Here is a 26,050-nt window from a genome sequence, read left to right on the forward strand (position 1 = left end):
AAAAAGAATATATATATCTCACCACTGTTTTTATATCTGGTCCTGTGCAGAGCTGATGTGTCAGCTCACAAGAGAGGATTTCTAGGAATGTAGTCCTTGATTTTTTTTTTTTAAAAAAGACTGTAGTGTCTGTTCCACTATCTCATGTATAAAATTAACATATCCTTTTATAAATTACTATTTTCTACCAACATGTTAAGTAGATATATTGAATCAGATTCTTGATTTCACTGTTTCTGTTTTTGCTTTTAATGCTGAGATTCAAACGTACTTCCTCACCAAACCGACATAATCAGTTCTGACAAACCAGGCTGCAATGCTTATCATGGGGTATCTTGGTTTTGTTTTAACTGCACTTTCCCTTTCTGTTCCTAGTCCAAAAAAGTCTATGAAAAAGTGGGCGAAGCGACAGAAACAGCCCTGATCTGCCTTGTAGAGAAGATGAATGTTTTCAATACGGATACCAGCCGTATCTCCAAAGTAGAAAGAGCCAGTGCTTGCAATACTGTGAGTAAAGGGTTAATTTCTCCAGGATAGAGACAGAAGAAATTTTCGCACAGTATTTATGTTCTTTAAATGGGGATTGAGTTTGCAGATCACATTTAACCATGGTTTGCCCACTAAAATCCTGTTCCTAGCCATAAACCGTTGCTGCAGTTCTCTGCAGGGGAGAAAGCTTCTACAGCTGAAACTCTGTAGAAGTTGGGTGATGCAACAGGACAATGATCCAAAACACCGGAGCAAGTCCACAACAGAATGGCTTCAGAAAAACAAAATCCACCTTTTGGAGTGGCCATGTCAGAGCCCAGACCTCAACCCAATAGAGATGCTATGGAATGACTTGAAGAGAGCCATTCACATGAGACGTCCAAAGAATATGACAGAGCTAAAGCAGTTCTGCCAGGAAGAATGGGCTAAAATCCCTCCTGAACGATGTGCAGGTCTGATCCACAGCTACAGGAAGCGCCTGGTTGAGGTTATTGCTGCCGGGGGGGGGGGTCAACCAGTTATTGATTCCAAGGGTTCAATTACATTTTCCACTAGCATTTTGAATGTTGAATGAGTGTGTTCAATAAAGACATGAAGGATCAGAATTGTTTTTGTGTTATTATTTTAGGCACATTATACAGTGGGGCAAAAGAGTATTTAGTCAGCCACCAATTGTGCAAGTTCTCCCACTTAAAAAGATGAGAGAGGCCTGTAATTTTCATCATAGGTATACCTCAACTATGAGAGACAAAATGAGAAAAAAAATCCAGAAAATCACATTGTCCGATTTTTAAAGAATTTATTTGCAAATCATGGTGGAAAATAAGTATTTGGTCACCTACAAACAAGCAAGATGTCTGGCTCTCACAGACCTGTAACTACTTCTTTAAGAGGCTCCTCTGTCTTCCACTCGTTACCTGTAGTAATGGCACCTGTTTGACCTTGTTATCAGTATAAAAGACACCTGTCCACAACCTCAAACAGTCACACTCCAAACTCCACTATGGCCAAGACCAAAGAGCTGTTGAAGGACACCAGAAACAAAATTGTAGACCTGCACCAGGCTGGGAAGACTGAATCTGCAATAGGCAAGCAGCTTGGTGTGAAGAAATCAACTGTGGGAGCAATAATTAGAAAATGGAAGACATACAAGACCACTGATAATCTCCCTCGATCTGGGGCTCCATGCAAGATCTCACCCTGTGGGGTCAAAATGATCACAAGAATGGTGAGCAAAAATCCCAGAACCACATGGGGGGACCTAGTGAATGACCTGCAGAGAGCTGGGACCAAAGTAACAAAGGCTACCATCAATAACACACTACGCCGCCAGGGACTCAAATCCTGCAGTGCCAGACGTGTCCCCCTGCTTAAGCCAGTACATGTCCGGGCCCGTCTGAAGTTCGCTAGAGAGCATTTGGATGATCCAGAAGAGGATTGGGAGAATGTCATATGGTCAGATGAAACCAAAGTAGAACGTTTTGGTTTAAACTCAACTCGTCGTGTTTGGAGGAGAGAGAATGCTGAGTTGCATCCAAAGAACACCATACCTACTGTGAAGCATGGGGGTGGAAACATCATGGTTTGGGGCTGTTTTTCTGCAAAGGGACCAGGATGACTGATCCGTGTAAAGGAAAGAATGAATGGGGCCATGTATCGTGAGATTTTGAGTGAACACCTCCTTCCATCAGCAAGGGCATTGAAGATGAAACGTGGCTGGGTCTTTCAGCATGACAATGATCCCAAACACACCGCCCGGGCAACGAAGGAGTGGCTTCGTAAGAAGCATTTCAAGGTCCTGAAGTGGCCTAGCCAGTCTCCAGATCTCAACCCCATGGAAAACCTTTGGAGGGAGTTGAAAGTCCGTGTTGCCCAGCGACAGCCCCAAAACATCACTGCTCTAGAGGAGATCTGCATGGAGGAATGGGCCAAAGTACCAGCAACAGTGTGTGAAAACCTTGTGAAGACTTACAGAAAACGTTTGACCTCTGTCATTGCCAACAAAGGATATATAACAAAGTATTGAGATGAACTTTTTATATTGACCAAATACTTATTTTCCACCATGATTTGCAAATAAATTCTTTAAAAATCAGACAATGTGATTTTCTGGATTTTTCCCCCCATTTTGTCTCTCATAGTTGAGGTATACCTATGATGAAAATTACAGGCCTCTCTCATCTTTTTAAGTGGGAGAACTTGCACAATTGGTGGCTGACTAAATACTTTTTTGCCCCACTGTATTTGTCAATACTCTTGACTTAGATGATGGTCTGATCACATTTTATGACAAGTTAATGCAGAACACCATGAAATTCCAAAAGATTCACATACTTTTTTTTGCAACTGTATAATACCCTGAAAAGAACCTGAATGGCATAAATAGTATATTTTGCATTCCGGACTCTACTCTGCATGCTTTGTGATCTATGCTGCTAGAATGCTTATTTACACCTGTAAATGTAAAAATTGCTGAACAGAAATATTAATCTATATTCACGGAAAATTTCTCTGGCTGGATTCTGATGGTCCCCTACCTTCATTTTTTCCCTGCAGGTGATCAAAAAGCTGATGAAAAAGGAATGCACCCTTGAATTCTCCCGTGACCGCAAATCGATGTCTGTGTATTGCACACCTGTGGCCTCCAGTCACAATTCTTCAAGCAGCAGGCTCTTTGTCAAGGTAACAGCTGGCACCAGGTCCTGCTGTGGTGAAGGTACAATTAGAGGGCCCGCTGCTGTGGCTTTCTGTATGTATTGAACTTGACAGGTGAAATGGTGGCATGGTTCTGATGGTGCTTCGCTTTCCAATGAGACAGATGGTGGCTTGTCAAAGATGGCTGCTATGGACGTTTGGGATCATGGACCTTAGCAAAGTATTACAGGCTGGTCTCCCTGTCCAGGATCCCAGCCAAGAGGCCATGTCTTTCTCCAGGATGCTCCATCGCTCCATTTCATCTCTGAGTTTTCCATTTCTTCTTCTTCTCAATTGTCGTTGTTCAGTCCTCATCACATGTTCTCGTTTGTCTCTTCATTCCTCCCCCCCCACCCTTAGGATAGTTCTCTTTATTTCTAAAAGCATTTTATATTTCTAGAATGTAGATTCCCTCAAATTTACCAGTACTTCCTTCTAATGCATTTATGGAGTCCTTTTGGCTGGTGAAGGACTCTAACTGCAGAATGAGTTGGCTGTGATGTATCAAGAGGAGGAACTCCTTTAAGATCAAGTCCAGTGTTTTTCAAACTTGGCAACTTTAAGATGCCTGGACTTCAACTCCCAGAATTCCCAGCCAGCATAGGAATTCTGGGAATTGAAGTCCAGGCATCTTAAAGTTGCCAAGTTTGAAAAACACTGGTCTGGGGGACAAACTCTGTTTTGAAGAAAAATGGTTTTGCTTTGAGTAGGGAAATGATGTGTGGCTTTCAGATTTTTCCCACTTCAGTCTTTCTTCCTTTTCCCTGATATCTTTTGACACACAAGATCTTGAAAAAAAAAAAAGTGTATTTGTGTTTTAAAATAAATGTTGGCTCAACTTTCAGAGATTCCCTTAATGCCCTGCATTTCCACTAGGGGGTGCCCTTTGATCATTTTTCAATGCAACTTCAGCACAATTTACTTGGAGAGAAAATAGATATCTTTTATAAAATCTAGTCCTTTTTGAAAAGGTGTAAGCTGGTGGCTATTCTGATAAATTAACTATCCTTTGCATGAAGAAACACTTATTCTTCACACAGGGTGCACATCAGGAATGTGCAGCCTTTTTCAGGCTAGGAATTGCCTTTGGCCTTCGTGCCGTATGCAGGGTGCCACGTTCCCAAATGTAAGCTAGTTAGGTCAGAGACAAAAACTAAAATGGATGTTTGACTTCCAAGTACATTAAATATCATTAATTTCTTTACTACCCAAGTATTTAGTAATTTCCTCTTCTATTACATGAATAAATGACATTAGACTAAAACTTTTGGAGAACTGGCAAAGCTTCACTCAACTCAAGATCTGAAGGCCTTGAAATCACACACAGCTTCCCTAAGTTTTTAATAGTTTGCCTGCTTGATCATCTGGGTCAGTTCAGACATTTCATTTCTTTTCTTTCTCAAGGGTGCTCCAGAAAGTGTCATTGAGCGCTGCAGTTACATACGTGTTGGTGCAAACCAAGTCCCCTTGACCTTTTCCATCAAAGAGAAGATACTTTCCAAGATCCGGGAATGGGGTACTGGCATTGACACGCTGCGCTGTCTTGCCTTGGCCACGAGAGACCATCCGCCTCGGAAAGAGGATATGCGTCTAGATGACGCCAGCCAGTTTGTTAATTATGAAGTAAGTAAGGCTGGCTAAAGGGGCAGGGTGTCTTTACAGGCCATATGTGAAATATGAGCCAGTAGAGTGATGCAGCTGCTAAAAAAGCAAATGCAATTTTGGGGTACATTCTCGGCATAACATCCAGGAAGTAATCATTCCTCTCTACTCTGCCATGATCAGACCTCATTTGGAGTACTGTGTCCTATCCTGGGCAGTACAGTTCAAAAAGGACAGTGACAAGCTGGAGCGGGTTCAGAGGAGGGCTGCCAAAATAGTGAAGGGTCTGTAAACTAAGCCCTATAAATAATGGTTAAAAGCTCTGAGTATGTTTAACCTACAGAAAAGACAATTAGGAGGTGAGAGGTGATAGCAGTCTTACAGTATCTAGAGGTCTGTCTCACAGAAGAGGGAGTGGACTTCTTCTCTGCTGTCCAGAGGGCAGGATCAGAACCAGTAGGTTAAAACCACAAGAAAGGAGATTGAGACATCAGAAGGAACTTTCTCCCTGTTCATGCTGTCAGCCAGTGGAACAAGCTGCCACGTGGCATGGTGAGTTCTTCTTTGCTGAGGTCTTAGCAGAGGCTGGATGACTATCTGTCAGAGATGCTCTGGTGGGTCTTACATGGAGCATGGTATTGAACTAGATAACCTTCTGGGATCCCTTCCAACTCTGAGATTCCATGAGGAGAGTTCATGATGTTGGATTACAAGGAATCCTCCAAAACGTATATCTTCCTATGTTTGGAAGCAGAGGTGGGCTGGGTAACTTTTTAGGCCAAAGGCTGTTGAGATCACATTTACAAAAGGGAAGGCAAAGCTGCCCTCCCCCAATTTAAAAGTCAATATCCTCCCCTAACAAAATCTATCCACCTCCATAAGTCTAAACCAGCCACAACCGACGTTTAAAAGTTAAGTCTTTTAAAGACTTTGATACTGTAAAATAAGTGTGTCACTTAAAAATAGTTCACACCAATACATTTCAAGAGGAATTGTGGACGGGGCTTTGAGAATATTGCGGGGAGGCACGTGGCCCATGGTTTACCCACTTCTGCTTTAAGGCATCCTCCTCCAGGAACCTTCTAGGTATGTCAGAATCTAATCAACATCCAACAGAGTTGCTACCCAAACTAGTTTGCTCTGAGGAGAAGTGGCACCATCCAAGTCTACTTTCCATTGATTCAGTTCCAATCACCTCCAGCCTTTTAGGACAAGGCATTCTCCCTGTCTCCAAAGTTTAGAAAATAGAGAATCAACCCTCTGAACTATGTATTCCTCCACTCCCTTTTGCCTGTAGACCAAGCTGACCTTTGTTGGCTGTGTGGGAATGCTGGACCCTCCTCGGAAGGAAGTGGTGTCATCCATCGAAATGTGCAAGAAAGCGGGCATCCGTGTCATCATGATCACCGGAGACAACAAAGGAACAGCCGTGGCTATCTGCCGGAGGATTGGGATCTTCTCAGAGAGCGAGGAGGTGACGGACAAAGCCTACACAGGCAGAGAGTTTGATGATCTCTCACCAGAGGCCCAAAGCAATGCTTGTCGTTCAGCTCGATGCTTTGCTCGGGTGGAGCCAGCGCATAAGTCCAAGATAGTTGAATACTTACAGTCATTCAACGAAATCACAGCCATGGTGAGTTCAGATGGTCACTCTTCTCTTCTTGGATCTGATCTTCCAGATTTACTCAGAAGTTTTGGAAGATAGCACGGTGGTCTAGATGAAAGGCGAGACATAAATCAAATAACTAAGTAAATAGGGTTGTGTATATTCTTCAGGTTTCTGTCCCCTTCCTTGGATCAGAATCCATGTGTAGTTTAATCTTTACATCTGGTGCTATCCAGATGTGTTGGACTTCAACTCCCAGAATTCTTTGCTAGTGGGCATGTTGGCTGGGAATTTGGGGAATTCCTAATCCAACATGTCTAGAGGGGACCAAGTAAGGAAAAACTAGTATAAATATACAGTGGTACCTCGGTTCATGAACGCTTCTGTTCACGAACAATTCGGTTCACGAACAGCTCCGTTCGCAATATTTTGCCTCCGTTCACGAACGCCGGATCGGGTTACGAACAGGATCCGTGGCCATTTTCCCTCCTGTGACACGTGGTCGCGGCTTCCTGTAGGGAGGGGGACTCTCCCTCCAAGCAACATCCGCCTCCCCACCCGCCTTCCTGTCCTCCACGCCAGAAGTCGCGTCGAGCAAGGTTAGCTTTCTCTCTCTTCGTGCTGTACTTTGTGTCATATTTTTGCGGTTTTTTAAAAAAAAAAAAAGGTTCAGAACGGATTAACCGTAATTACATTGAACCTTATGGGGAAATTTGATTTGGGACGCAATCAAAAATCGGTTGGCGACCAAATTCGGAGGGGTCAGAACGGATTAACCGTATTTACATTGAACCTTATGGGAAAATTTGATTCAGTTCACGACCAATTCGGTTCACAACCAGAGTCGCAGAACGAATTAAGTTCGTGAACTGAGGTACCACTGTATCTAGTTTAATAACACATCAAAAAAGATATAGACAGACTAGTAGAGAATTGTCTGTCATTGCTATTAATATTAACGGGCTAAACCAAGGCTTCTCAACCTCAGCAACTTTAAGAAGTGTGGACTTCAACTCCCAGAATTCCCCAGCCAGCATGCTGGCTGGGGAATTCTGGGAGTTGAAGTCCACACCTCTTAAAGTTGCTGAGGTTGAGAAACCCTGGGCTAAACTGAAGCTTTAGATTTTGAGTTAATTTATCTTCTGGTTTTCTGGAAGCATCAGGCTAGCCAGTGTTAGAAACAATACAGAAACAGGATTGGATGCAAATCTCTGGGCAAAATTAACTTTATTTTCTCTAGACTGGTGATGGAGTGAACGATGCCCCTGCTTTGAAGAAAGCTGAAATTGGTATTGCCATGGGCTCTGGAACGGCTGTGGCCAAATCAGCTGCCGAGATGGTTTTGTCAGATGACAATTTTTCCACTATTGTGGCCGCTGTGGAGGAGGGCAGAGCCATTTACAACAACATGAAGCAGTTCATCCGCTACCTTATTTCTTCTAACGTTGGAGAAGTTGTCTGGTAAGAGCAGCAAGGCGGTCCTGATCAGAGCAGAATAAAATAATGCAAGGGAGGGAACTGCCAAGTGTTATGGGACTGCAGATTTCATCCATCACAGATATTGGACATTCTGGTGGCAGCTGATAGTAGTGGGGTCCTGGAACACTGGGAGGGCTGTATGTCCCCCCCCCCCATATAGGCAAGTGAGTTAAGAGGCCGTTCTCCAGCACATCTGCTGGGAAGTCCAACAGAAACAAAAGCAAACGATGTCAAATATTACTCTTGGGGGACATTCAGTTCAGAACTGGGAATCTCTGCTTTCGTTTAATTTCAAAACCATAAATGTTCCATTTGAACTGGTGCAAAGAAGGCTTGGGGAGGGAAACAGTCCCCAGATGTGGGAGGCCAGCTGTGCACATTATAATTGTGAAGAATTTCTCTAGAGCAGTGTTTCTCAACCTCAGCTACTTTAAGATGTGTGGACTTCAACTCCCAGAATTCCCCAGCCAGCAAATTATTGTATAATTTGAAGCTGTCAGCTTGAAAGTACAATGTATTCCAACTGTATTTGAATACTATGCAAACATTGTGCCAGTGTGCAAGATTGATGTCAGTTGCAGAAAGCAGCTTTTTAGGGTACACAGTTGTCAACTCTTGAAGCACTTCTCTGGGATGGTGTCTAGCTCTGTTTCACTTCATAAAAATTTGCCAAGGGTTTAAACAGAGGTAGATTCTGGTTTACTCTGAAATGGTTAGCCCTGCCCTAATAAAAGAGAAGAAGCCACCTGGTGAAGGCCACTCCTTGTATTCCATTTCCAGCATCTTCCTGACAGCCATCCTGGGCCTTCCAGAAGCTTTGATTCCAGTCCAGTTGCTTTGGGTGAACCTGGTGACTGACGGACTGCCAGCTACAGCCCTCGGCTTTAATCCTCCTGACCTTGACATCATGGACAAACTGCCCCGGAACCCTAGGGAACCTCTCATTAGTGGGTGGCTGTTCTTCCGCTACCTTGCAATTGGAGGTGAGAACATTTTTTTGATGGCAGTTTTGGGTGCCTTCCAGATGGGTGGATTTCAAATCCCAGAATGTTCCGGCCAATATGGCTGTGGCTGGGAATTATGGATTATGAAGGCAGCCTATATTGGGGAAGGTAATTTTATATGTACAACAACAGTGGGCAAGTTACAGATCCACCCCCAGCTTCAGTTTCTTTCTTGTAGAAGCCCTTTCCCCCAGTCTTGCCACCAACACTTGGTCACACATATTCATTGTAATGAAATGAGAAACAGTAAGTCATATATCCACATTTCAATTTTTTTAACTCATAAATTACAAAGTCAGGAAATTTCAATTCCACCTGTCTTGAGGGACATCATTGAGCCATCACCCCACTCCCGTAGACATCCACAGCAAATCAAAATTACTTGCACTTTCAGGTTCATCAGGACACAAATCCCATCCTAATACACTTGCATCCCAACATCTGATACAAGTCACAGGCTTTGCATTGTGTTGCACATTTTATCACTAGCCTCTCCTGGACCTTATGCATACAGGTAGTCCTCGCTTAATGACCATTTGTTTAACGACAGTTTGAAGTTACAATGGCCTTGGAAAAAGTGCTTTACGACCTGTACTTGCACTTACAACTGTCACAAACCATCACACCACCCCCCTCAGTCACATGATTGCAATTTACAACCTTTTTGTGATGGTCGTTAAATGAATAATTGTGGTTGTTAAGTGGATCACACAGTTGTTAAGCAAATCATGTGGTTGTTAAGCGAATTCTGGCAAAAAAGGCCATTGGGGAAGCTGGATTCACTTAACGACTGTGTGATTCACTTAACGACTGTGGTGATTCCTTTAATGACATCATAAAATGGTCGTAAAATCAGGTCCAGTCATGTGGTGAGTCGCTTAATGACTGCCCCACTTAATGATCAATTTTCTGGTCACTATTGTGGTCATTAAATGAGGACTACCTGTACTCCCTGCTGTCCTCCAAAGCAGAATTTTTCTTTAAAAATTCTTGGTCAATAATACTGATATTATTATTATTATTATTATTATTATTATTATTATTATTATTATATAAGTAAACTACAATTAAATTCACAGTCAAAGACTGGTGAAAACTTAATAATTCAAGTCCTAACCAAGGATCTAATGACGCTACGTTATTATTATGGTTAGTTATACAGCCAGATGTTTAAACTGGATTTGGCATTTTTCTTCACCTATTGAGTCCTTCCCAAAGACCAGGAATAGGCATATGTTGTTGTTTAATAATATTAAAGGTTTCTTCTTATTCTGCTTCTGCTTCTGCTTCTTTTGCAGGCCACCCAGGCTCCTTTGGGATTGGGGCAGATAATAAGTCCTGTAAAATGAATACAAATAAATGATTGCTTGCTGGTCTTCCATATTACACTTAAGAGGGTTTCTTTGTCTAGTGCAGAGAGCTATCACTTGAGATCAAGCTGCATCCAGAGACCATTAAATATAGAAGGGAACTAGCATTACGTAGGTGACACGGAAGATGATTTCAGTTTACATCTCTGATGGAGCTGGATTGTAGAGATTGTGATTGTTGAGGGAGAACCTTCCCTCATGTTGGAATACACATCTTTGTCTGAGAGTAGTAGCAAACAGCACCCCCCCTTTCCTGCCCCTCATGAATATGCATGAATTAACCCTTTTTAATCCTGGCTGCAGTAACCTTTCAACACTTTTCTTAATATTAAGAAGTGAAACTGGTGAAGTTGTAGCTGCTTTGATTGTTTGACGAATGAGTGAACCATGTCCCATGTCCATGGGCTTCTATTTGAAATACACCTGGTGGTGATGGTTGGTTGGAATACAGCTGGGTGCAACGGGTCGGGCTGACGCCCGAAATGAGCACCACATGATGAAGACCAAAAAGCTATTTAGCCTGCTCCCAGTCCCTTTCTTTAATTTTCGTTTTCCCTTGCAGTTTACGTTGGGTTTGCAACTGTAGGTGCAGCTACTTGGTGGTTCTTGTACGACGCTGAAGGACCTCAAGTTACCTTCTACCAGCTGGTAAGTTAGATATCTAATATTCCATTAAATATAGAAGGGAACTAGCATTATGTAGGTGACACGGAAGATGATTTCAGTTTACATTTCTGATGGAGCTGGATTGTAGAGATTGTGATTGTTGAGGGAGAACCTTCCCTCATGTTGGAATACACATCTTTGTCTGAGAGTAGTAGCAAACAGCACCCCCCTTTCGCTTCTTTATATCCTGTGAGGATGCACCGCACTTTAGGTCCAGAGCCACAACAGGTGCTTCAGAGTGAGTGTGGACGGCAACTGGGTGAGCCTAGGAAGAGACACAGCTCCTTAAGGAGGAGCCACACACACTCCAAAACACCTTTGCCGCTCCAAAGGGCTGTACATCCCTAACATGCTGTCTTCTATTCTATTGTTTCAAGAAAGTGAAGATATTACTGTTAATTTATTTAGATGGCTGATATTAGACTCAGATTTGTTTTTGAGTTTATTTTATTAAATTCTTCCATAGGAATTCCTTGGCATCTAAGGGAATTTGTTCTTTATACCTGGTGATTGTCATTGAAATGTGGAAACAGCAGGAGTTTCTATAATGGTAGGGGGTCTTTGAGGATGTCATGGAAGCAAAATTTACTAGTTGCATAAAAATTCCTAACTAATTCCTAGTTTTGCTAATGTCCAGAATATGAGGCTTCAGATTGTTTAGCCAATGTGACAAATCTCACACAGGACATGCAGGAGAGCTGTAGTCAGCAAGCAAGATGTTACATAGGAGTTATGAATGAAACTGGCGGATTTCTTAATAACTAAAAGGGATACATAATAAATCAAAAGACTGACTTGGACGGCATTCTTTTCTTGGACTTAACAAAAGAGATGTGTTATTAAGGAGTTCCTGAGAAAAGACAAAGAGCTTTTGGGACACTATTTAAAGGGAATAAACATCAAGATTTTTAAAAGCAAAAAGAATTTAAAGTTGGCTTATTTGATCAGGGTTAAAAAATATAGATGATGTTCTTTCTAGTAGCTCTTAACGGGTTTTTCTTGACCAGGACTGAATGACAAGGTTTTAAAGATTTGTTTATAGATAAGTTATGGGAAGAAAATATTTTTTGTTAAAATATGGATGTTGTTATTTCTTATATGTGTAAAACTTGTGAAGGAGTTTCTGAGAGGAGACAGAGAAAATGATAAGAAATTAACTTGTGGGATAGTATTTGAAGGGATTTAAGATTTTTAATATGTTGCTGTATCTGGTAGCTCTTAGTGGGTTGTTGTTGTTTTTTACCAAGTTTGAATGATGAGGCTTTAAAGATTTGTTTATAGATTGGGAAGAAGATTTTTTTTTTTTTGCTGTATTTTTAGAGAAAATTATAAGTTACTGTGTTAAAAATAAAAGAAAGGCATGTGAAACTGATTTATTTGATTAAGGTTAAAATACATGCGTCGTTATTTCTGGTAACTCTTAATGGACTTTTGCTGATTAAGATTGAATGATGAGGCTTTATAATTGGTTTATAGGTAAGAGGTGAGATATGGGAAGAAGAGATCTTTGATTGAAATGTTAGAGAAGGTGATAAGCTACTGAAATTGTTTGTACTTGTCTTGATGAAAGGGGAAGTCATTTCTTTATATATCTTTTTTCTTTATATCTTTTTTCCTTTCTTTTCCTTTTTTCCCCTGCACTTTTCATTTTTTCTTTTTATATTTTTCTTAGTTTGTATTAGTTTTTATCCTTGTGTTTTTAAACTTGAATAAAAATTATTATTTTAAAAAAGGACTCTGACGTTCAAAATCCATATCTTTATATATTTTTTTCTTTTTGCTTTCCTTTCCCCTCTTTTTTCTTTGCACTTTTCAATTTTTTTTACTTTTTAAATCGTTCTTAGTTTGTATTAGTTTTTTTATCTTTGTATTTTTAAACTTCGATAAAAATTATTATAAAAAAGGAGATATAAAACGGCAGAGCAGAACTGCATTCTGATCCCGTGATTTTAATATGCCTTAAATAGATAATGTGTGTCTTGAATGTTATAAAGATAAAATGCGTGCATAATGTAGTCTCATTGAATCTCTGTGTGTGTTTGTATGTAATCTCTTGCTTTCAAGACAGGGAACAAAAATAGGTCACAATTAGGTCTGTAAATATTGCCTTCCCTTTTTACCTGGTAATGAGTCCTGAATGTGCTGAGGTTAATTTTTGCATATAAAGCTAGACGATGTCACTCCCAGTTGATTAAGTGGTCAGAACAATTGACTAAGAAACTTTGGACTGAGATTTTTAGTCTAAACCTTTTTAACAGTTAGCACAGAGGCATCCTCTCTTCCTGCTCTTATGAGCAAGAAAGCGTTGTGTAGCATCTAAAAATCAAACACTGGCTTTTTTTCTGAGCTTTTGTGTTAACACAGAACAGGGGCTTTTTGGTGGTGAGCTGTCAAAATCTCCTAGGATAATTACCTAATTCTTTATTCAGTTTTAGAGAGGCTGTTAAACTTTGTTTTTCTGTTCCACTGGTTTTCAGAGTTATTGGGTTTTTTAAAAATCTTTGGATTTATAACCTGTCTTTCGTGCAGGAGATGAATGCAATAGACAGGGCACATCTCCTTACCTTTTGAAAAGGTTATAGTATTTTCCTATGGCTTGCAATATTTGCTGTGTGCGGATGTTTATGTTTTTATTTATTACGGTGGATGGACTCCTACTGGTTTACGATAAAAAGATCTAGGTCATAATTTAAAATAGCCCACATTTTCATGAAAGCAATAATAAGATCTCTCCCGTAATGGCCATCTCCAGCAATGTTAGAAGTCTTTACACCACCGCAAGCTTTAGAATACCTTAATCTCCAAGCCTCCCCTTGCAGCAGTCTTCGCACTAAAGCCTCGTGGTTGTGTTTTCCTGCTTACAGAGGAACTTCATGAGATGTACAGAAGACAACCCCATCTTTGAAGGCATTGATTGTGAAATCTTCGAATCTCGTTATCCAACCACCATGGCGCTCTCGGTGCTGGTGACAATTGAGATGTGCAACGCACTCAACAGGTACAGTGTTCCCAGCGGGGTATCTCTTGAAGAAGAAAAGCAACACCCTGAGGCTAATTTTATTTTTTAAAAAGGGCTCCATACGTTGAGTGCAGGATTTAGAGTAGAGCTTTCCCAAGAAATCTTGAAGCTGGTATGTGTTTTTGCAGATGCATCTGCAATACGTGGATATCTGTTGTTAATCAAAAGAAGATTGCGTAGATACTTTTCTTCCAAGGCATAAATTCTAGAAATCACTGCCTATTCAATCACTGAGAGAGTAGAGAGAAGGTCATGTCAGGCAGCACGTTGTGGAGGGCAACGAAAGGGCAGCAAACAGTTATTTCATTTGTGCTTGTTTCTTGGCTTATTTCTTGGGTATTTTATTGGTAGGGATGGGTTGAGATGCTGGTGGGGTTTTCTGCCCAGATAACTTGCCAGGGTATTGAGCGTGTCTTGTAGGGGCAATGGAACTTGTTCCTCCTTTTCAGACTGCAATATATGTTGGAGGACTACTGACATAATGACCTTCTTTTAATAATTATGTAGCGTCTGTGTGCCTTGAATGGTTGTAGGTGCTGTGCCATCAACTTGGGTAATGGCATAATTGTGATCACATAGAACTGTCTCCCTTGCCCCAAATGATGTAGAGGGAAACCAGCTCAGTGTAGATGCCCTCAAAAAGCTAAGGAGTTGGGGGTGCATGATTGTCTCCTGTCTCCTCCACAGTGTGTCTGAAAACCAGTCGCTGCTCAGGATGCCCCCCTGGCTGAACATCTGGCTCCTGGGAGCCATTGTCATGTCTATGGCCCTGCATTTCCTGATTCTGTACGTGAAGCCATTGCCTGTAAGTAGTGCCCCTTGCACCCAACGTGGTTAACTGGCTGAGAGTGGGAGGGACCTCACTGAGCCACATCCTGTCTCCACTGCTCTCTTTGGATTCCTGGTGGCAATGGTGGGCAATGTTGGTCTCAGGATCCCAGAACTACTTCTGATCACAGTGCAGAATTCAGGTGCCAAAATTGCCAAAAATCATCAGCAAGGCTCCCTACCAGTCTGAAGCAGGAAACACGCAAAAACAATCATCTAAAGTATTAAAAGAACTTAAAAATGCCAACAAACTCTGGCCGCATCCACTTTCTGCCATTGCCATATGCATTGTGGCCCCTGCCTCTTCCCAACATCTCAAATGTTAGGTGTGGCTCCTGACTCCAAAAAGTTGCCCAACCTGAAGTTTCTTGGTATTTCAGCAAGTCTGGGTGTCCTTGTTGGGAACACTACATAAGCAACAACATTCCCAGGCTGAGCTTTGGAGGTAAAGGACATGATCCATATCATCTTCTTATCTTGCAGCTGATCTTTCAGGTGACCCCACTTAGCTGGCCTCAATGGGAGACTGTGCTGAAAATCTCTTTGCCAGTTATCCTGCTGGATGAAGGCTTGAAGTATCTCTCCCGTAACCATTTAGATGGTGAGTGCCCCTGCAGCGGGATTGCCTATCAGCTTCTTGGCTTGTGAACTGTGTTGATGTAATGCACTGTATCTTAAAAGTAGAAGACACAATACAAAATAAACACCAAAGCCCAAACCTTCCTGATTTAATTAAGATATTTTAAATGATGGCCTTCCTCTGCCAGCATTGTTTTTCGGAGCTGTTGTGAGCAGTCAATAAAATAACTAAAAACATGGGGTGGGGAGAAATCAATACATACTAGCCAAACAACAAGTGTTACAACAGAGAAGCTAAAAGAATGAAATGCAGGTAGTCCTCATTGAATGACCACTCATTCAACAACCATTTGAAGTTACGATGGCGCTGAACAAGGAGACTTACAACCAGTCCTTGCAGTTGTGGCCATCACAGTGTCCCTGCAGTCACATGATCGCGATTCGGGCACTTGGCAACTGGCTCGCAATTATGATGGCCGCAGCGTCCTGTGGTCATGTGATCGCCATTTGTGACCTCCTCTGCCGGCTTCTGACAAGCAGAGGCAATAGGGGAGCCAGCAGGAGGTTGCAAGTCATCGTCACATGATGTTGCACTTAACGACCGTGCAGGATTTGCTTAACGACTGCAACCAGAACTGCCATGCTTTACAACCTCATCATTTAGCGACAGAGTTCCCAGTTCCCAATTACCACTGTTAAACAAGGACTACCTGTAACGTGTCCAGCTGGCATTTGGCATCTGGGAAAATTAAATGGCAAGACTAGAAGTCAGCAGATTCTCCTTGGAGAGAGAACTTAGAGAATGGGAAAAGGTTATGCAGAACACTCACAGCTCCGCTTCTGATTCTCGGATGCTACAGATTGTTTCGTAAGTCTGGGTTGGCTAGCAAGAACATGCTACAAAAGAAACTGGAACCGTCCCAGTTTCCTGTTAAGTGAGTTTATGGAAACCCTGGAAGCTGCATTATATGAGCTATATCCATTGGTCTATCTAGATCAATTTTTCCTGTAGTATTGGCAACCCTCCCCCCGATAGCCCCATCTGTACCGATCTGAAACCAAAATTATTTTCTTCAAAAATGCGTGTCACTCAAAATCTCATGCAAATTAGGAAATGTTGGCCGTTTAGCAGAGAGGACTCAGGGCCTGAAACGGTTGTTGACCTGTGGTATATAAACACTGGCAGCATTTCTCCAGAATTTCAGCCAAGGTTCTTTTCCAGATCTGCACAGCTCTACTAAGAATTAAATCTGAAACGTTTTCCATGCAAAGCATATGATGCACTCTGTTTATTTGGCTCAAGGATTTGTTGGAAGGGAGGGGGGTGTTCTTTGGATCAAGGAAAGGGCTGTCTGCAACTTGGTCTTCTTTGTAGGAGGGCATCAGACCCCTCTTAATAACTTGCAGAGTTTTCTGAAAAGGATAGAAACTTTAAGAAAGGTGCAGACAGTCTACTCCGTGCCACTCTGAGGTCCACAGAGCAGTTTTGCAGGCCTAGCCCTTTAGTACAAGCAGATCTTCAAGGACTAGCGCTCACAAAACTAGGCAACTAATTGAAAGGTGCACTTGGGAAGTACACCTTGGTATACTCATGTAACACTGCTACTTTGTATGTTGTTCTAGTTGCCAGTCAACTTCTGGGTGTAATTCATGATACCGATTGTCACCAATAAAACCCACAGTACAAGGTCTGGTTATTTATGGGGCCACCTGTCCCTGTTACTTTTGCATGTCCAATAAGTTCTGATAGGGTTGGCAAGCTCTGGGTCTCCTCACTCAGGCAACAGCATCTGATGGGACCCAGGAGATGTGTCTTCTGTGTCACTGTGCTTGCCCTGTGGAATAGCACCCTTGCCAAGATCTGGATAACCTGCCTTCTGAAAGGCTCTGAAGATCTCACTTTTCCCCCAGGTACTGGGTTAGGAGGTGTTGTGAGCCCATTTTGATTGCTCCTAGTTGTTTGAATTGCTTCTGGTTCAATATGTTTTCCTGTGTTTTGTTTTATTTTTCTCCTGGTTGTCATTTATTGCTTTTAATTGTGGTTGCCTCCCTGAGTCTCATGTCAAACAGGCATATATAAATGGAATAACTAAATAAGGCTAGAACTTCCTCCCATGATACATTTTCTGTGTATGGGATCCGAATGTTTGTGTGTGGTACATATAGAAGAATTCTCTAAGTCCCCAAAAGTCAGACTGAGAACAATCCGGCCATCAAGATCTTAGTCTTTGCATCTTAGTAATGTGTTAATTTTGCCCCATTTGTAAAACCAAATTAAGAAAGAACTTAGAGCATTTTCCAGCATTGTCATCTAACCAGCTGCCCATTCCTGAGTAGGGCAAGAATTCCTGAAAATACGAGTGTAGGAAATTTCATTAAGCAAAGGCTTAATGCCAGGTTTTTGACTCTTAAAGTTCCCCACCCTTATCGAGTTAGTTATCCTGAGATAGTAACCTGCTTCACCTATCACATTAAGCCATGATTTGCTTAACCATAATTCATTGAGCAAACGACAGTAGCTAGGTTCACAGCATACATTACGCCCAAACCAACCAACATAATGCAATGTTTGAATTTATGAGATAACAATGTTTTCTGCAAAGAAAATCTTTTCTTTTGTTATGGTGCCCATTCATTTCATTGAATTGTGTCAAGTTAAGGAAAGGTCAGAGCAAGCGTTAATTTTTTTAAAAATAAAATCTTACAGTTGTTTCCTGTGTCCCTATCCCCAGGCAAAGAGACCAAGAAATGACCAGCACAAAAGAAACTCAGTTTCTCCGCAAAATGAATCGTAAACTCTTACCTGGGACTGAAGAAATTGCATGCTTGAACATTTCCAAAAGACATCAAGGAATGTGCATGTTTTTGAAGTCTCGGACTTAATGCGGGTGAATTGTCAAAAGAAATGAAAAACTGATATTTTTGTTTTGTTTTTATTTTTACTTTTACTTTTGTTATGTAGCTGGGTGTTTTTTTCCCCTGTATATAGTCGTGCAAATACTGGACAGTTAAATTATGGCTGGGGGGGAGGGTAGAGTTTGCTCTTTCAAGGAGGCAGAATAATTCAAACCCTTAGAGATCTGCTTCTGAAGATTTCATTCCTTTTTTAACTCTCTTTTTTTCAGCACCCTAAGAACTGCATTTTTTCTCTTGACACAAAGTTTGTGATAGTTCAGGATGAGATATAATATAGTTCTTGTCAGAAGTAGCTGCTGGTGGGGTGAGTCTCTCCTTCACCAACAAGACCCTCTTTTGACACAGTCCTATAAGCTTTTATAGGAGTCAGGATGTACCACATGACTTGAGGTAGCCTATCAGGTTTTTTGAGAAATAGATTTGACCATCGGATTGGTTGCCGTATAGTTCATCAGGTCTCACTGGAGACTGGCTGCTGAAATCATGCTTGGCTTTGCGTAGATGCCTAAATTCTAGAATCAGAAGATGGTTGCAACTCTTATGCTTGCAGGCTTATGGGAAAGAGGCACTTTTTGGCAGAGAAGTTCAATATGTCCTTGGCCATCTATACCTACCATGTTTCGTTCTTTTGGGAATCCTTTTTCTCCCACAATTTTTTTCAGAGCTTCATTGTGTGGAGGAGGATGTCCGGCTTCTTGTATCCTAGAAAGCTGAATTCGGGAGTACGGAATCAGTGTTGAAAGCTGGTATTTTAGAAAGAAAGATTCTAGTCTGGCCATTTCCTTGTTATGCCAATTCTCTATGCACAGAAACCTTATTTTTGGGTAAGGTATTGCCTGGAGACAGATCTACCCATGTTTGTGGGAACTTAGACCACAAATATATGGAGATTTCTCATCACAAGTCAGCTCATTGATCCATTTAGCCTATCTGACTGGTAGGACAATTCTCTGGGCTGTCATTTTTCTCGCTTGCTGCCTGATCTTTTTAACTGGAGCTAATGGAGGTTCAATCTCTGCACTTCTACAAAAAAGGAAATACTTTGCCACTGAGCTGAAATGCTACCTTTGGGTAAACTACTGCTTCATCTTGGCTATTTTTAGTTTCTCTGTGAGAGACAGCAGCTATCCAAAGTGGCCCACAAAGATATAATTGGGTGCCATAAGACCAGAATAATCATAATGATTACTTCCTAACAAAGTGACAGCTTGATTTAAGTATCAACATTCCCTTTGTATAGTTTATTCTTCATAGATCTCTCAAGATGAAAAGGCATCAAGCAAATCAAGAATCTTGCAGTGAAAAGGGCCCAGAGAAAGTTCATGTATGACATGGTACAAGACAGAGCAACTCTGTCTCTCCGCATCCTAAGACACAGATGATATTTATGCAACTTATGTCAGTGGTCCTTGAGTATTTAGGGGGTGCAGATGTCTTAATTTGGGGCAACAGTATGTATTCTCATCACTTTCAGGCCAGGTGCCTGGAACTGGGATCAGTGTGATCCATAGCTCTTACAGATGCAACAGGAGGGAGTTGGTGGCACGGATGCCTGACTTTAAATTCTATACATGGATTTCTGTGGAAAGCTTTCTCACTTTAGGTGGTTATTTCCACAACAGCAGCAAGTTTAGGTATATGGAGAATCATATCTGATGAATTCCAGCCTTTGGGAAGAAGATGAGATTTCAGAAAGGTCATCTTGAAGACTGTTTTTGCAACATTGCAAAGCTTTTTTTTTCCAGGAAAAAAGATAGTCCTACAGTAATATTAAAATGAAGTGTGGATGTCCTACCTGACAGCATTTTTTAAAGAACAGTACCTAAGAGCAGATGATGATGATGGAGAAGGAGAAGGAGAATTATTAGTTTCATATCCAGCCTTTTCTCCAGGATTACAAGGCAGCTTACCTGAGCTTCTCCATTTTATTTTGTCAACAACAAGCCTCTGAAGGGGTGGGTGGGCTGTGAGAGAATGACTGCCCCAAAGTCAACCAGTGAGCTTCCATGACTGAGCGGGACTAGTCCAACTTCATACACTGACCATCCAGGGTATGTTGAGTTCACCTCTTTTCTGCACACAAGAGTTGGTTTTTGAAATGAACATAATTTTGAAGGCAGATACTTTAGAGGGCTCTACAGGCTTTTTCCCGCTGCTGTTGAACTGCTACCCACCCATATTTGAGTCAGCAGAAAACAAGACTGGCAGAATACTGATGGCCTGTCTTGCCTCTTTTTTTCCATCACTGCCAATCATCTGACTTTCCTGGAAGATGAGGGGTGATAAAGCTTAACAGACTTTATATCCCCAGATAGGGGAGAAAATGCAACTTTAGCACCAGTATATCTAAGGATGGCTTAAGAATATCTCACGAGGGCTGGGAACAAGATGCTGGCAATATCAAGGGGACAGGACATATTTGGGCAAATGGGGAAAGACCCCAATCTTCTGTCATTTTTTTTTTTTTTCTGCTTCCAAGTTCTCATGGCTACTGGCTGTTATGTCTTCTAGCTTATTGAAATAGATGCTACCTGAGGCTATTTAATATATTACTGAGCTTTAAGGATATGTTTTCACTATGCATTTAAGCCCACTTCAGTCTTCTTTAGTTCTTCTCACTTTCAGTCTAAAAAACCTGGAAAATGAAATATGACAGAGGGGTAGAGGAAGAAGTTGTCTGCACACGGCAGAACTTCTATTCCTTGTGTTATTTGTCTTGGTGCAATTGGCTTGCCTGCTTGTCTGTTTCCATCTTTGAGGGAGTGACATTGAGTTTACATCAGTGTTGTTCCACTTTAAATGTGCTGTCTGGGCCCGTGTTACTGAACGGGGGACAGTTACCATGAAGCCAGCATGGCATCATGTGAATCTAGGCATTTGCGTCACCAACTCAGGGATCTTTCTCTGGCAGTTGCATGTTTCTTTGGGCAAAGGTTTGGCTTGAAGTATTTGGAGTTCTACCATGAAGAAGTCTTTCATAATTAATTTAACATCATTCCTTTTGAGGGGGAAAAGAATGTTTATACATGGTATATGAAGATTTTACGTCCTGGCACTTTTTTTAAAAAAAAATGGTCTCTTGAACCATTGAGACACATTTCAAAATCTTCCTAGAAAACTCGTAATTGTTTATTCTATCAGTTTTCTTAATAACAACAATAAAGATCCAGGTAGTTATTTTAAGCAAGACAAGCTGGTCCATGGGGTTCAGGGGGAGTAAAAAAGAAAAGTTGGTGGCTAGCATTGCTCAGTCAGAGCCCCACCCCTTTTTGCATGTGTCAACACACGTAAAACGGGTTGGGGCTTTGGACATGAACTTCTGGCCACCGTCCTGACTTTTTTGACTCTCCCCATCTCTTTCAGATGCCCCTGGAGCAAAGAGCAGCAGAACTGTGAATTGTGCATAAACGTGAGGGCATTTAGTCAAATGTTCAGTAAAAGATTTTGGTAGATGAAGTTTCATAATCCCACTACCTCTTTGTTAATGAAAGTTGTATTTGATGAGATCTGCATCTGTCATGCAACAGGAAATTAAAATCAGAGGCATGTTCTGTTCAAGACACAGGAGCACTGCCTGAAAAGGAGATGCCACCTGTTGAATACGTTGCATTTCTGTTCCTGATTTCTTTCTTTTGGTAACCTTGTTTATCCTCCAGCAGTTTTAAACTGTCTTGTCTGGAGCAGGGATGACTTGTGTTCACAAAGGGCCCATTTCTATTCAAAATCAAAACTCGAGAATTTTCTGCAGTTCTCCTCGTGTATGAAGTTCTCAGCATCTTCTCTAAAAGACAAGAAAACTTACAGTCCCTGAAGAAGACTATGATACTTAAACCTGTATCCAATATGAACAAAATGTGATGTATTTGTTTATGTTGCAATATGCCAATATTCCTCTATACCTGGAAATATGTCCATTTGTACATAGTCAGGCTGAGTAGGGATGGATAAACTTGTCACTTTTGATTTCATTTGGTTTCTCCTTTTCTTCCTGTAGTATCATGTTTATTTCATTCCAGTTCATCCTCATGAATATTTTTTTATTAAAATTCCACAGGAACATTTTTGTACACTTTCCCCCAATATGCGTGGTTTTGCACATAATTTCTTAAATCGCTGGACTGCATCAAAACCTTTGGGAGCGTGCAAATATTGACCTACAACTACAACTACGTTGTGGTTTGTATCCGGGTGAGGAAAGTATATATTACATTGTAAACCAAACAGATTTTTCCTCCATCCTTACTAAATGTTGCTGCCCACATGACCTTTGCAAGATTGAGTGACCCACAATTTCCACAATTCAAGATTTTACAAAATAATTTCAGCTAAAAATTTGACAAACTCCTGAAATCGCTATTCATTTAAAAGAAAGAGTTCCCACATTTTCACCTGATTCACAGATACTGTTTAAAATGACAATCCTTTAGAAACCATACACCACCTTTCTTCCTGATCACCAGCATTGTATAAAATAAAGTATTTCCAAGATAGGAAACATTGCTAAGCCTTTGGGAATGTATAGATTTGAATATACTACTGAGCTGGCTAAAGCTGTACAGAAAAAAAAATCTTGCATGAAATGTTGTTACTGTATTTAATATATACTTGTATTCAAGAAGTTTTAATATGGAGCTTTGGGGAAGGGGTCACCTTTATAGATACGTGTGGTTACAAGGAAGTTTTAAGAAACAGAAAGAAAACGTATTCTTCACTTTCTGAATGTCTCGTGTTTCTTTTGTTCTATTGGCGAAATCTTTGGCTTTTCAGTACTTTTTCAGAGTAATTAATCTAGTTTAATAAAACATTTTCTATCCTACTTTTCAGTCCCTCTCCCCATCCACTCGCACCCATGATGTTCACTTTCAGAAATTCAGCTCGTCTCTAATAAGAGGTTTACCAAACTATTAACAGGGTGAAGAACTGCTAGAAGGAATTTTTCCCTCTTTATAGTAAGAGCTTTATCCAACAAAGAAATGATACAGAAATCCACAATTCCAGTCTTCCATTCTGGGTTGCTCTGATCTCACCTCAAGTACTGTGTCCGGAAGGATTCAAAAAAGAAGGTCAGTGAGAATTATCAGGGGACCAGCAACTACGTTTTATAAAGAGACATTAAAGTGGACATGTTTAGCCCTGGAAAGAGAAGATGGGTGTTTGTATGGAGGATATAATAGCAGTCTTCAAAGAGCTGAGAGGTGGTCACAGAGAGATTCAGACCTGTCCTCTGTCTTCAGAATGCAAGATAGGAAATAGTGGAGCCACGTTACACAAGGGCAGATTTCAACTGAGTTTTAGGGGAAAGCTACTTCTTAAGAGCAGGTCCGCAGCTGATCCAGTTGCTCAGAGAGGTGGTAGACTCGCCTTTACTGAGTTTGTTTCAGCCTCAGTGTCCTTCTGACACTGAGCAAGAGGCTGGATGTGATTGCCTCAATGGCCTCTTCTTATTCTGGGTTTCTACCTAAACTGCTGGAGTTGTTGGTATGTCTGTTAAAATCAATTAACACAGCTCGGAGGGGTCCAAGAGTTATGGATCGATACCAATTTTTTGAACCAGATGCATAATTAATAAACTCTTATGCATTCAAGCAAGTCCCACAACAAGGATTTGTTGAGGTGTTACTGGCATTTTGAGGAAGCTATCAAAATGGAAATTGAACAGAGAGAGAAAAAAAGCTGCATTTAATGTTAAATAAATAGATACGCGTAGATTGCATAAGCACTCATGCTTACCAGTAGAACAGCTCACCTGAGTTACATAATACAGACCAATTCTTTAGGAAGAGAAATCTGGCTATGAAAAAGTTATCTGATGACACAAATTATTTAAGAAGATTAACACACAAAGGGACTGTAAAGAGCTTTGAAAGAGTCTCTCCAAACTGGTGTATTAATATTAAATGTGGACTTCAACTCACATGCTGGCTGGGGAATTCTGGGAGTTGAAGTCCACATATCTTAAAGCTGTTAAGGTTGAGAAACACTGATTTAGCAGATCTTCAACAGTCTTGAAAATTATATTCCGTAACAAGTTTTTGTGACCAGATTCCTTATCAAGCTGGAACGAGTTACTACGTAGCATGCCAATTGATTCATTAAAGACTTGAATGAGGAGGCAGGGAAAACACTGATTTGTATATAAGACAAAACTTGGTAGAAAGCTGTTACCGTAGAAGACCCAAACAACAGTCAGAGCAATCTTGGTAAAACAGAAGTGGACTGAAAATAACAATGAAATTCACTAGAGACGAACACTAAGCTTTTCATTTAGGAAAAATCGATCCAAAGTGCAGATATAGGATGGGGAATACCTGGCTTGTAACTATATGTGTGAAAAAGAGCTTAAAATTTAATTAATTGATTGGAAATTAGTGAGTTGATCATTTTGGGACAGAGAAATACAATTTAAAACCTCCCTGCCGAGTTGGAAACATCAGTAGAAAAACAACATTTTATCTCATCTCTGATCGGTTCTTTTTCACCCAGGGTAGTAATCTTAGACCTGGGATCCGTTACATTCTGCCTCTTATTTACATAAAGGACTAGTTGATGATGAGCAATTAAATACGAGTTAAATAAGACCTAGTCATATAATTAATACAATGCAGATATAAATATAATTAATTCTATAGCTGCTCTAATTCTAGGCTCTTGCACCAGTGAAACTGCTCCTTGAATGCTCTATTATAGAATAATGAGTCACAAGAGTTATCAGTGTTAATGTATTCTTTTAGATATACTGGTTATCTCCTTTCCCTTTCCTTTCCCTCTTTTTATCTGTTCTTTTATCAGCTGCTGCTCTCTTCTCTTAACTGCCCTCCTTTTTTTCTCTCTATTTCTTTCCATTTTCTTAGCCTTTTGGGGTGCTTTCGCTACAAGAAAGTGGCTAATCTCTTTATTTGAGAGAGAGAGAGAGAGATTTAACCATTTATGAAGCCACCCATCTGGGCAGCGTACAAAGATTACAACCATCATCACAATATAAACTCATGATGTCTGGGTTAAACAATAACCCCCAAAATTAAAAAAAAAACACATCACCAACAGAGCTCACCTAACTGCCTGGCCCAAATCCCTGGGGGAACAGCCAGGTCTTCAAAGACTTACAAAAAGCTAACAGGGTTGAATTTACCAGCATAATAACCCTTTTATCACAGAGAGTTCTGTGACTTCTCTGTTTGGGGTCCTTAGTGCTCTCTGAGCTTGGTTGGTTGCTTGCAGACGTTTCATTACTCAACTAGGTAACATCAGTGCACTGATGATGTTACCTAGTTGGATAATGAAATGTCTGCAAGCAAGCAGTGAAGCTCAGAGCTCACCAAAGACTCCTCAGTTCAACCCTGCGCTCCAGATATTTTCTTCTGTTGGAGCTTCTCTGCTTGTCAGAAATTTGCTATTCTTTGCTATTAAATAGGTCATTCCTCTAGTTGCAGACCAAAAAGCTTTAGTCCATCTGTCACCACCTCTCATTTCAATTTTCACACTGCTGATTCAAGCAGAGGAGTCATTCAAAGAAGGCAGTTAGGTACAATCAGGCCCAGAAATATTGGAACAAGAATAACTGTTTTGGCATTTGGCCTCTGTACACCACTGCATTGAAGTTGAAAGGAAACACATCCAGATGGGAGCAAAGTCAGGACTTTCAGCTGTAATTCAAGGGATTTGACAAAAGTGGGGCACTAACCATTCAGGAAATACAGCCAGTGGCATACACACACACCCATTGTTGGTGGCTCATAAGTAATGGAACAAATGGCTGACAAGCAGCTTCATGGCCAGGTGTGGCCTGTTTCCTGGGTAC

At 41.0% G+C, this 26,050-nt stretch overlaps 1 protein-coding gene across 1 annotated transcript in view; it reads left to right on the plus strand.

The window, feature by feature from the left end:
* Positions 1 to 22,220, plus strand: part of ATP2A3 (ATPase sarcoplasmic/endoplasmic reticulum Ca2+ transporting 3) — a 133,734-nt gene extending 111,514 nt beyond the window's left edge. The window contains exons 11-21 of the mRNA XM_088152196.1: positions 376 to 507; positions 3,046 to 3,171; positions 4,588 to 4,806; positions 6,083 to 6,418; positions 7,632 to 7,852; positions 8,651 to 8,853; positions 10,807 to 10,892; positions 13,775 to 13,908; positions 14,617 to 14,734; positions 15,241 to 15,358; positions 18,069 to 22,220. Coding sequence (XP_088008322.1) covers positions 376 to 507; positions 3,046 to 3,171; positions 4,588 to 4,806; positions 6,083 to 6,418; positions 7,632 to 7,852; positions 8,651 to 8,853; positions 10,807 to 10,892; positions 13,775 to 13,908; positions 14,617 to 14,734; positions 15,241 to 15,358; positions 18,069 to 18,088 — 1,713 coding nt within the window. The 3' untranslated portion in view covers positions 18,089 to 22,220. The remainder of the gene's footprint in view (positions 1 to 375; positions 508 to 3,045; positions 3,172 to 4,587; positions 4,807 to 6,082; positions 6,419 to 7,631; positions 7,853 to 8,650; positions 8,854 to 10,806; positions 10,893 to 13,774; positions 13,909 to 14,616; positions 14,735 to 15,240; positions 15,359 to 18,068) is intronic.
* Positions 22,221 to 26,050: the final 3,830 nt, after the last annotated feature.

Source organism: Python bivittatus, unplaced genomic scaffold, assembly GCF_059951505.1.
Source record: "Python bivittatus isolate LINGU-HERP-01145 unplaced genomic scaffold, Pbiv_v1 ctg000690_np1212, whole genome shotgun sequence".
NCBI lineage: Eukaryota > Metazoa > Chordata > Lepidosauria > Squamata > Pythonidae > Python > Python bivittatus.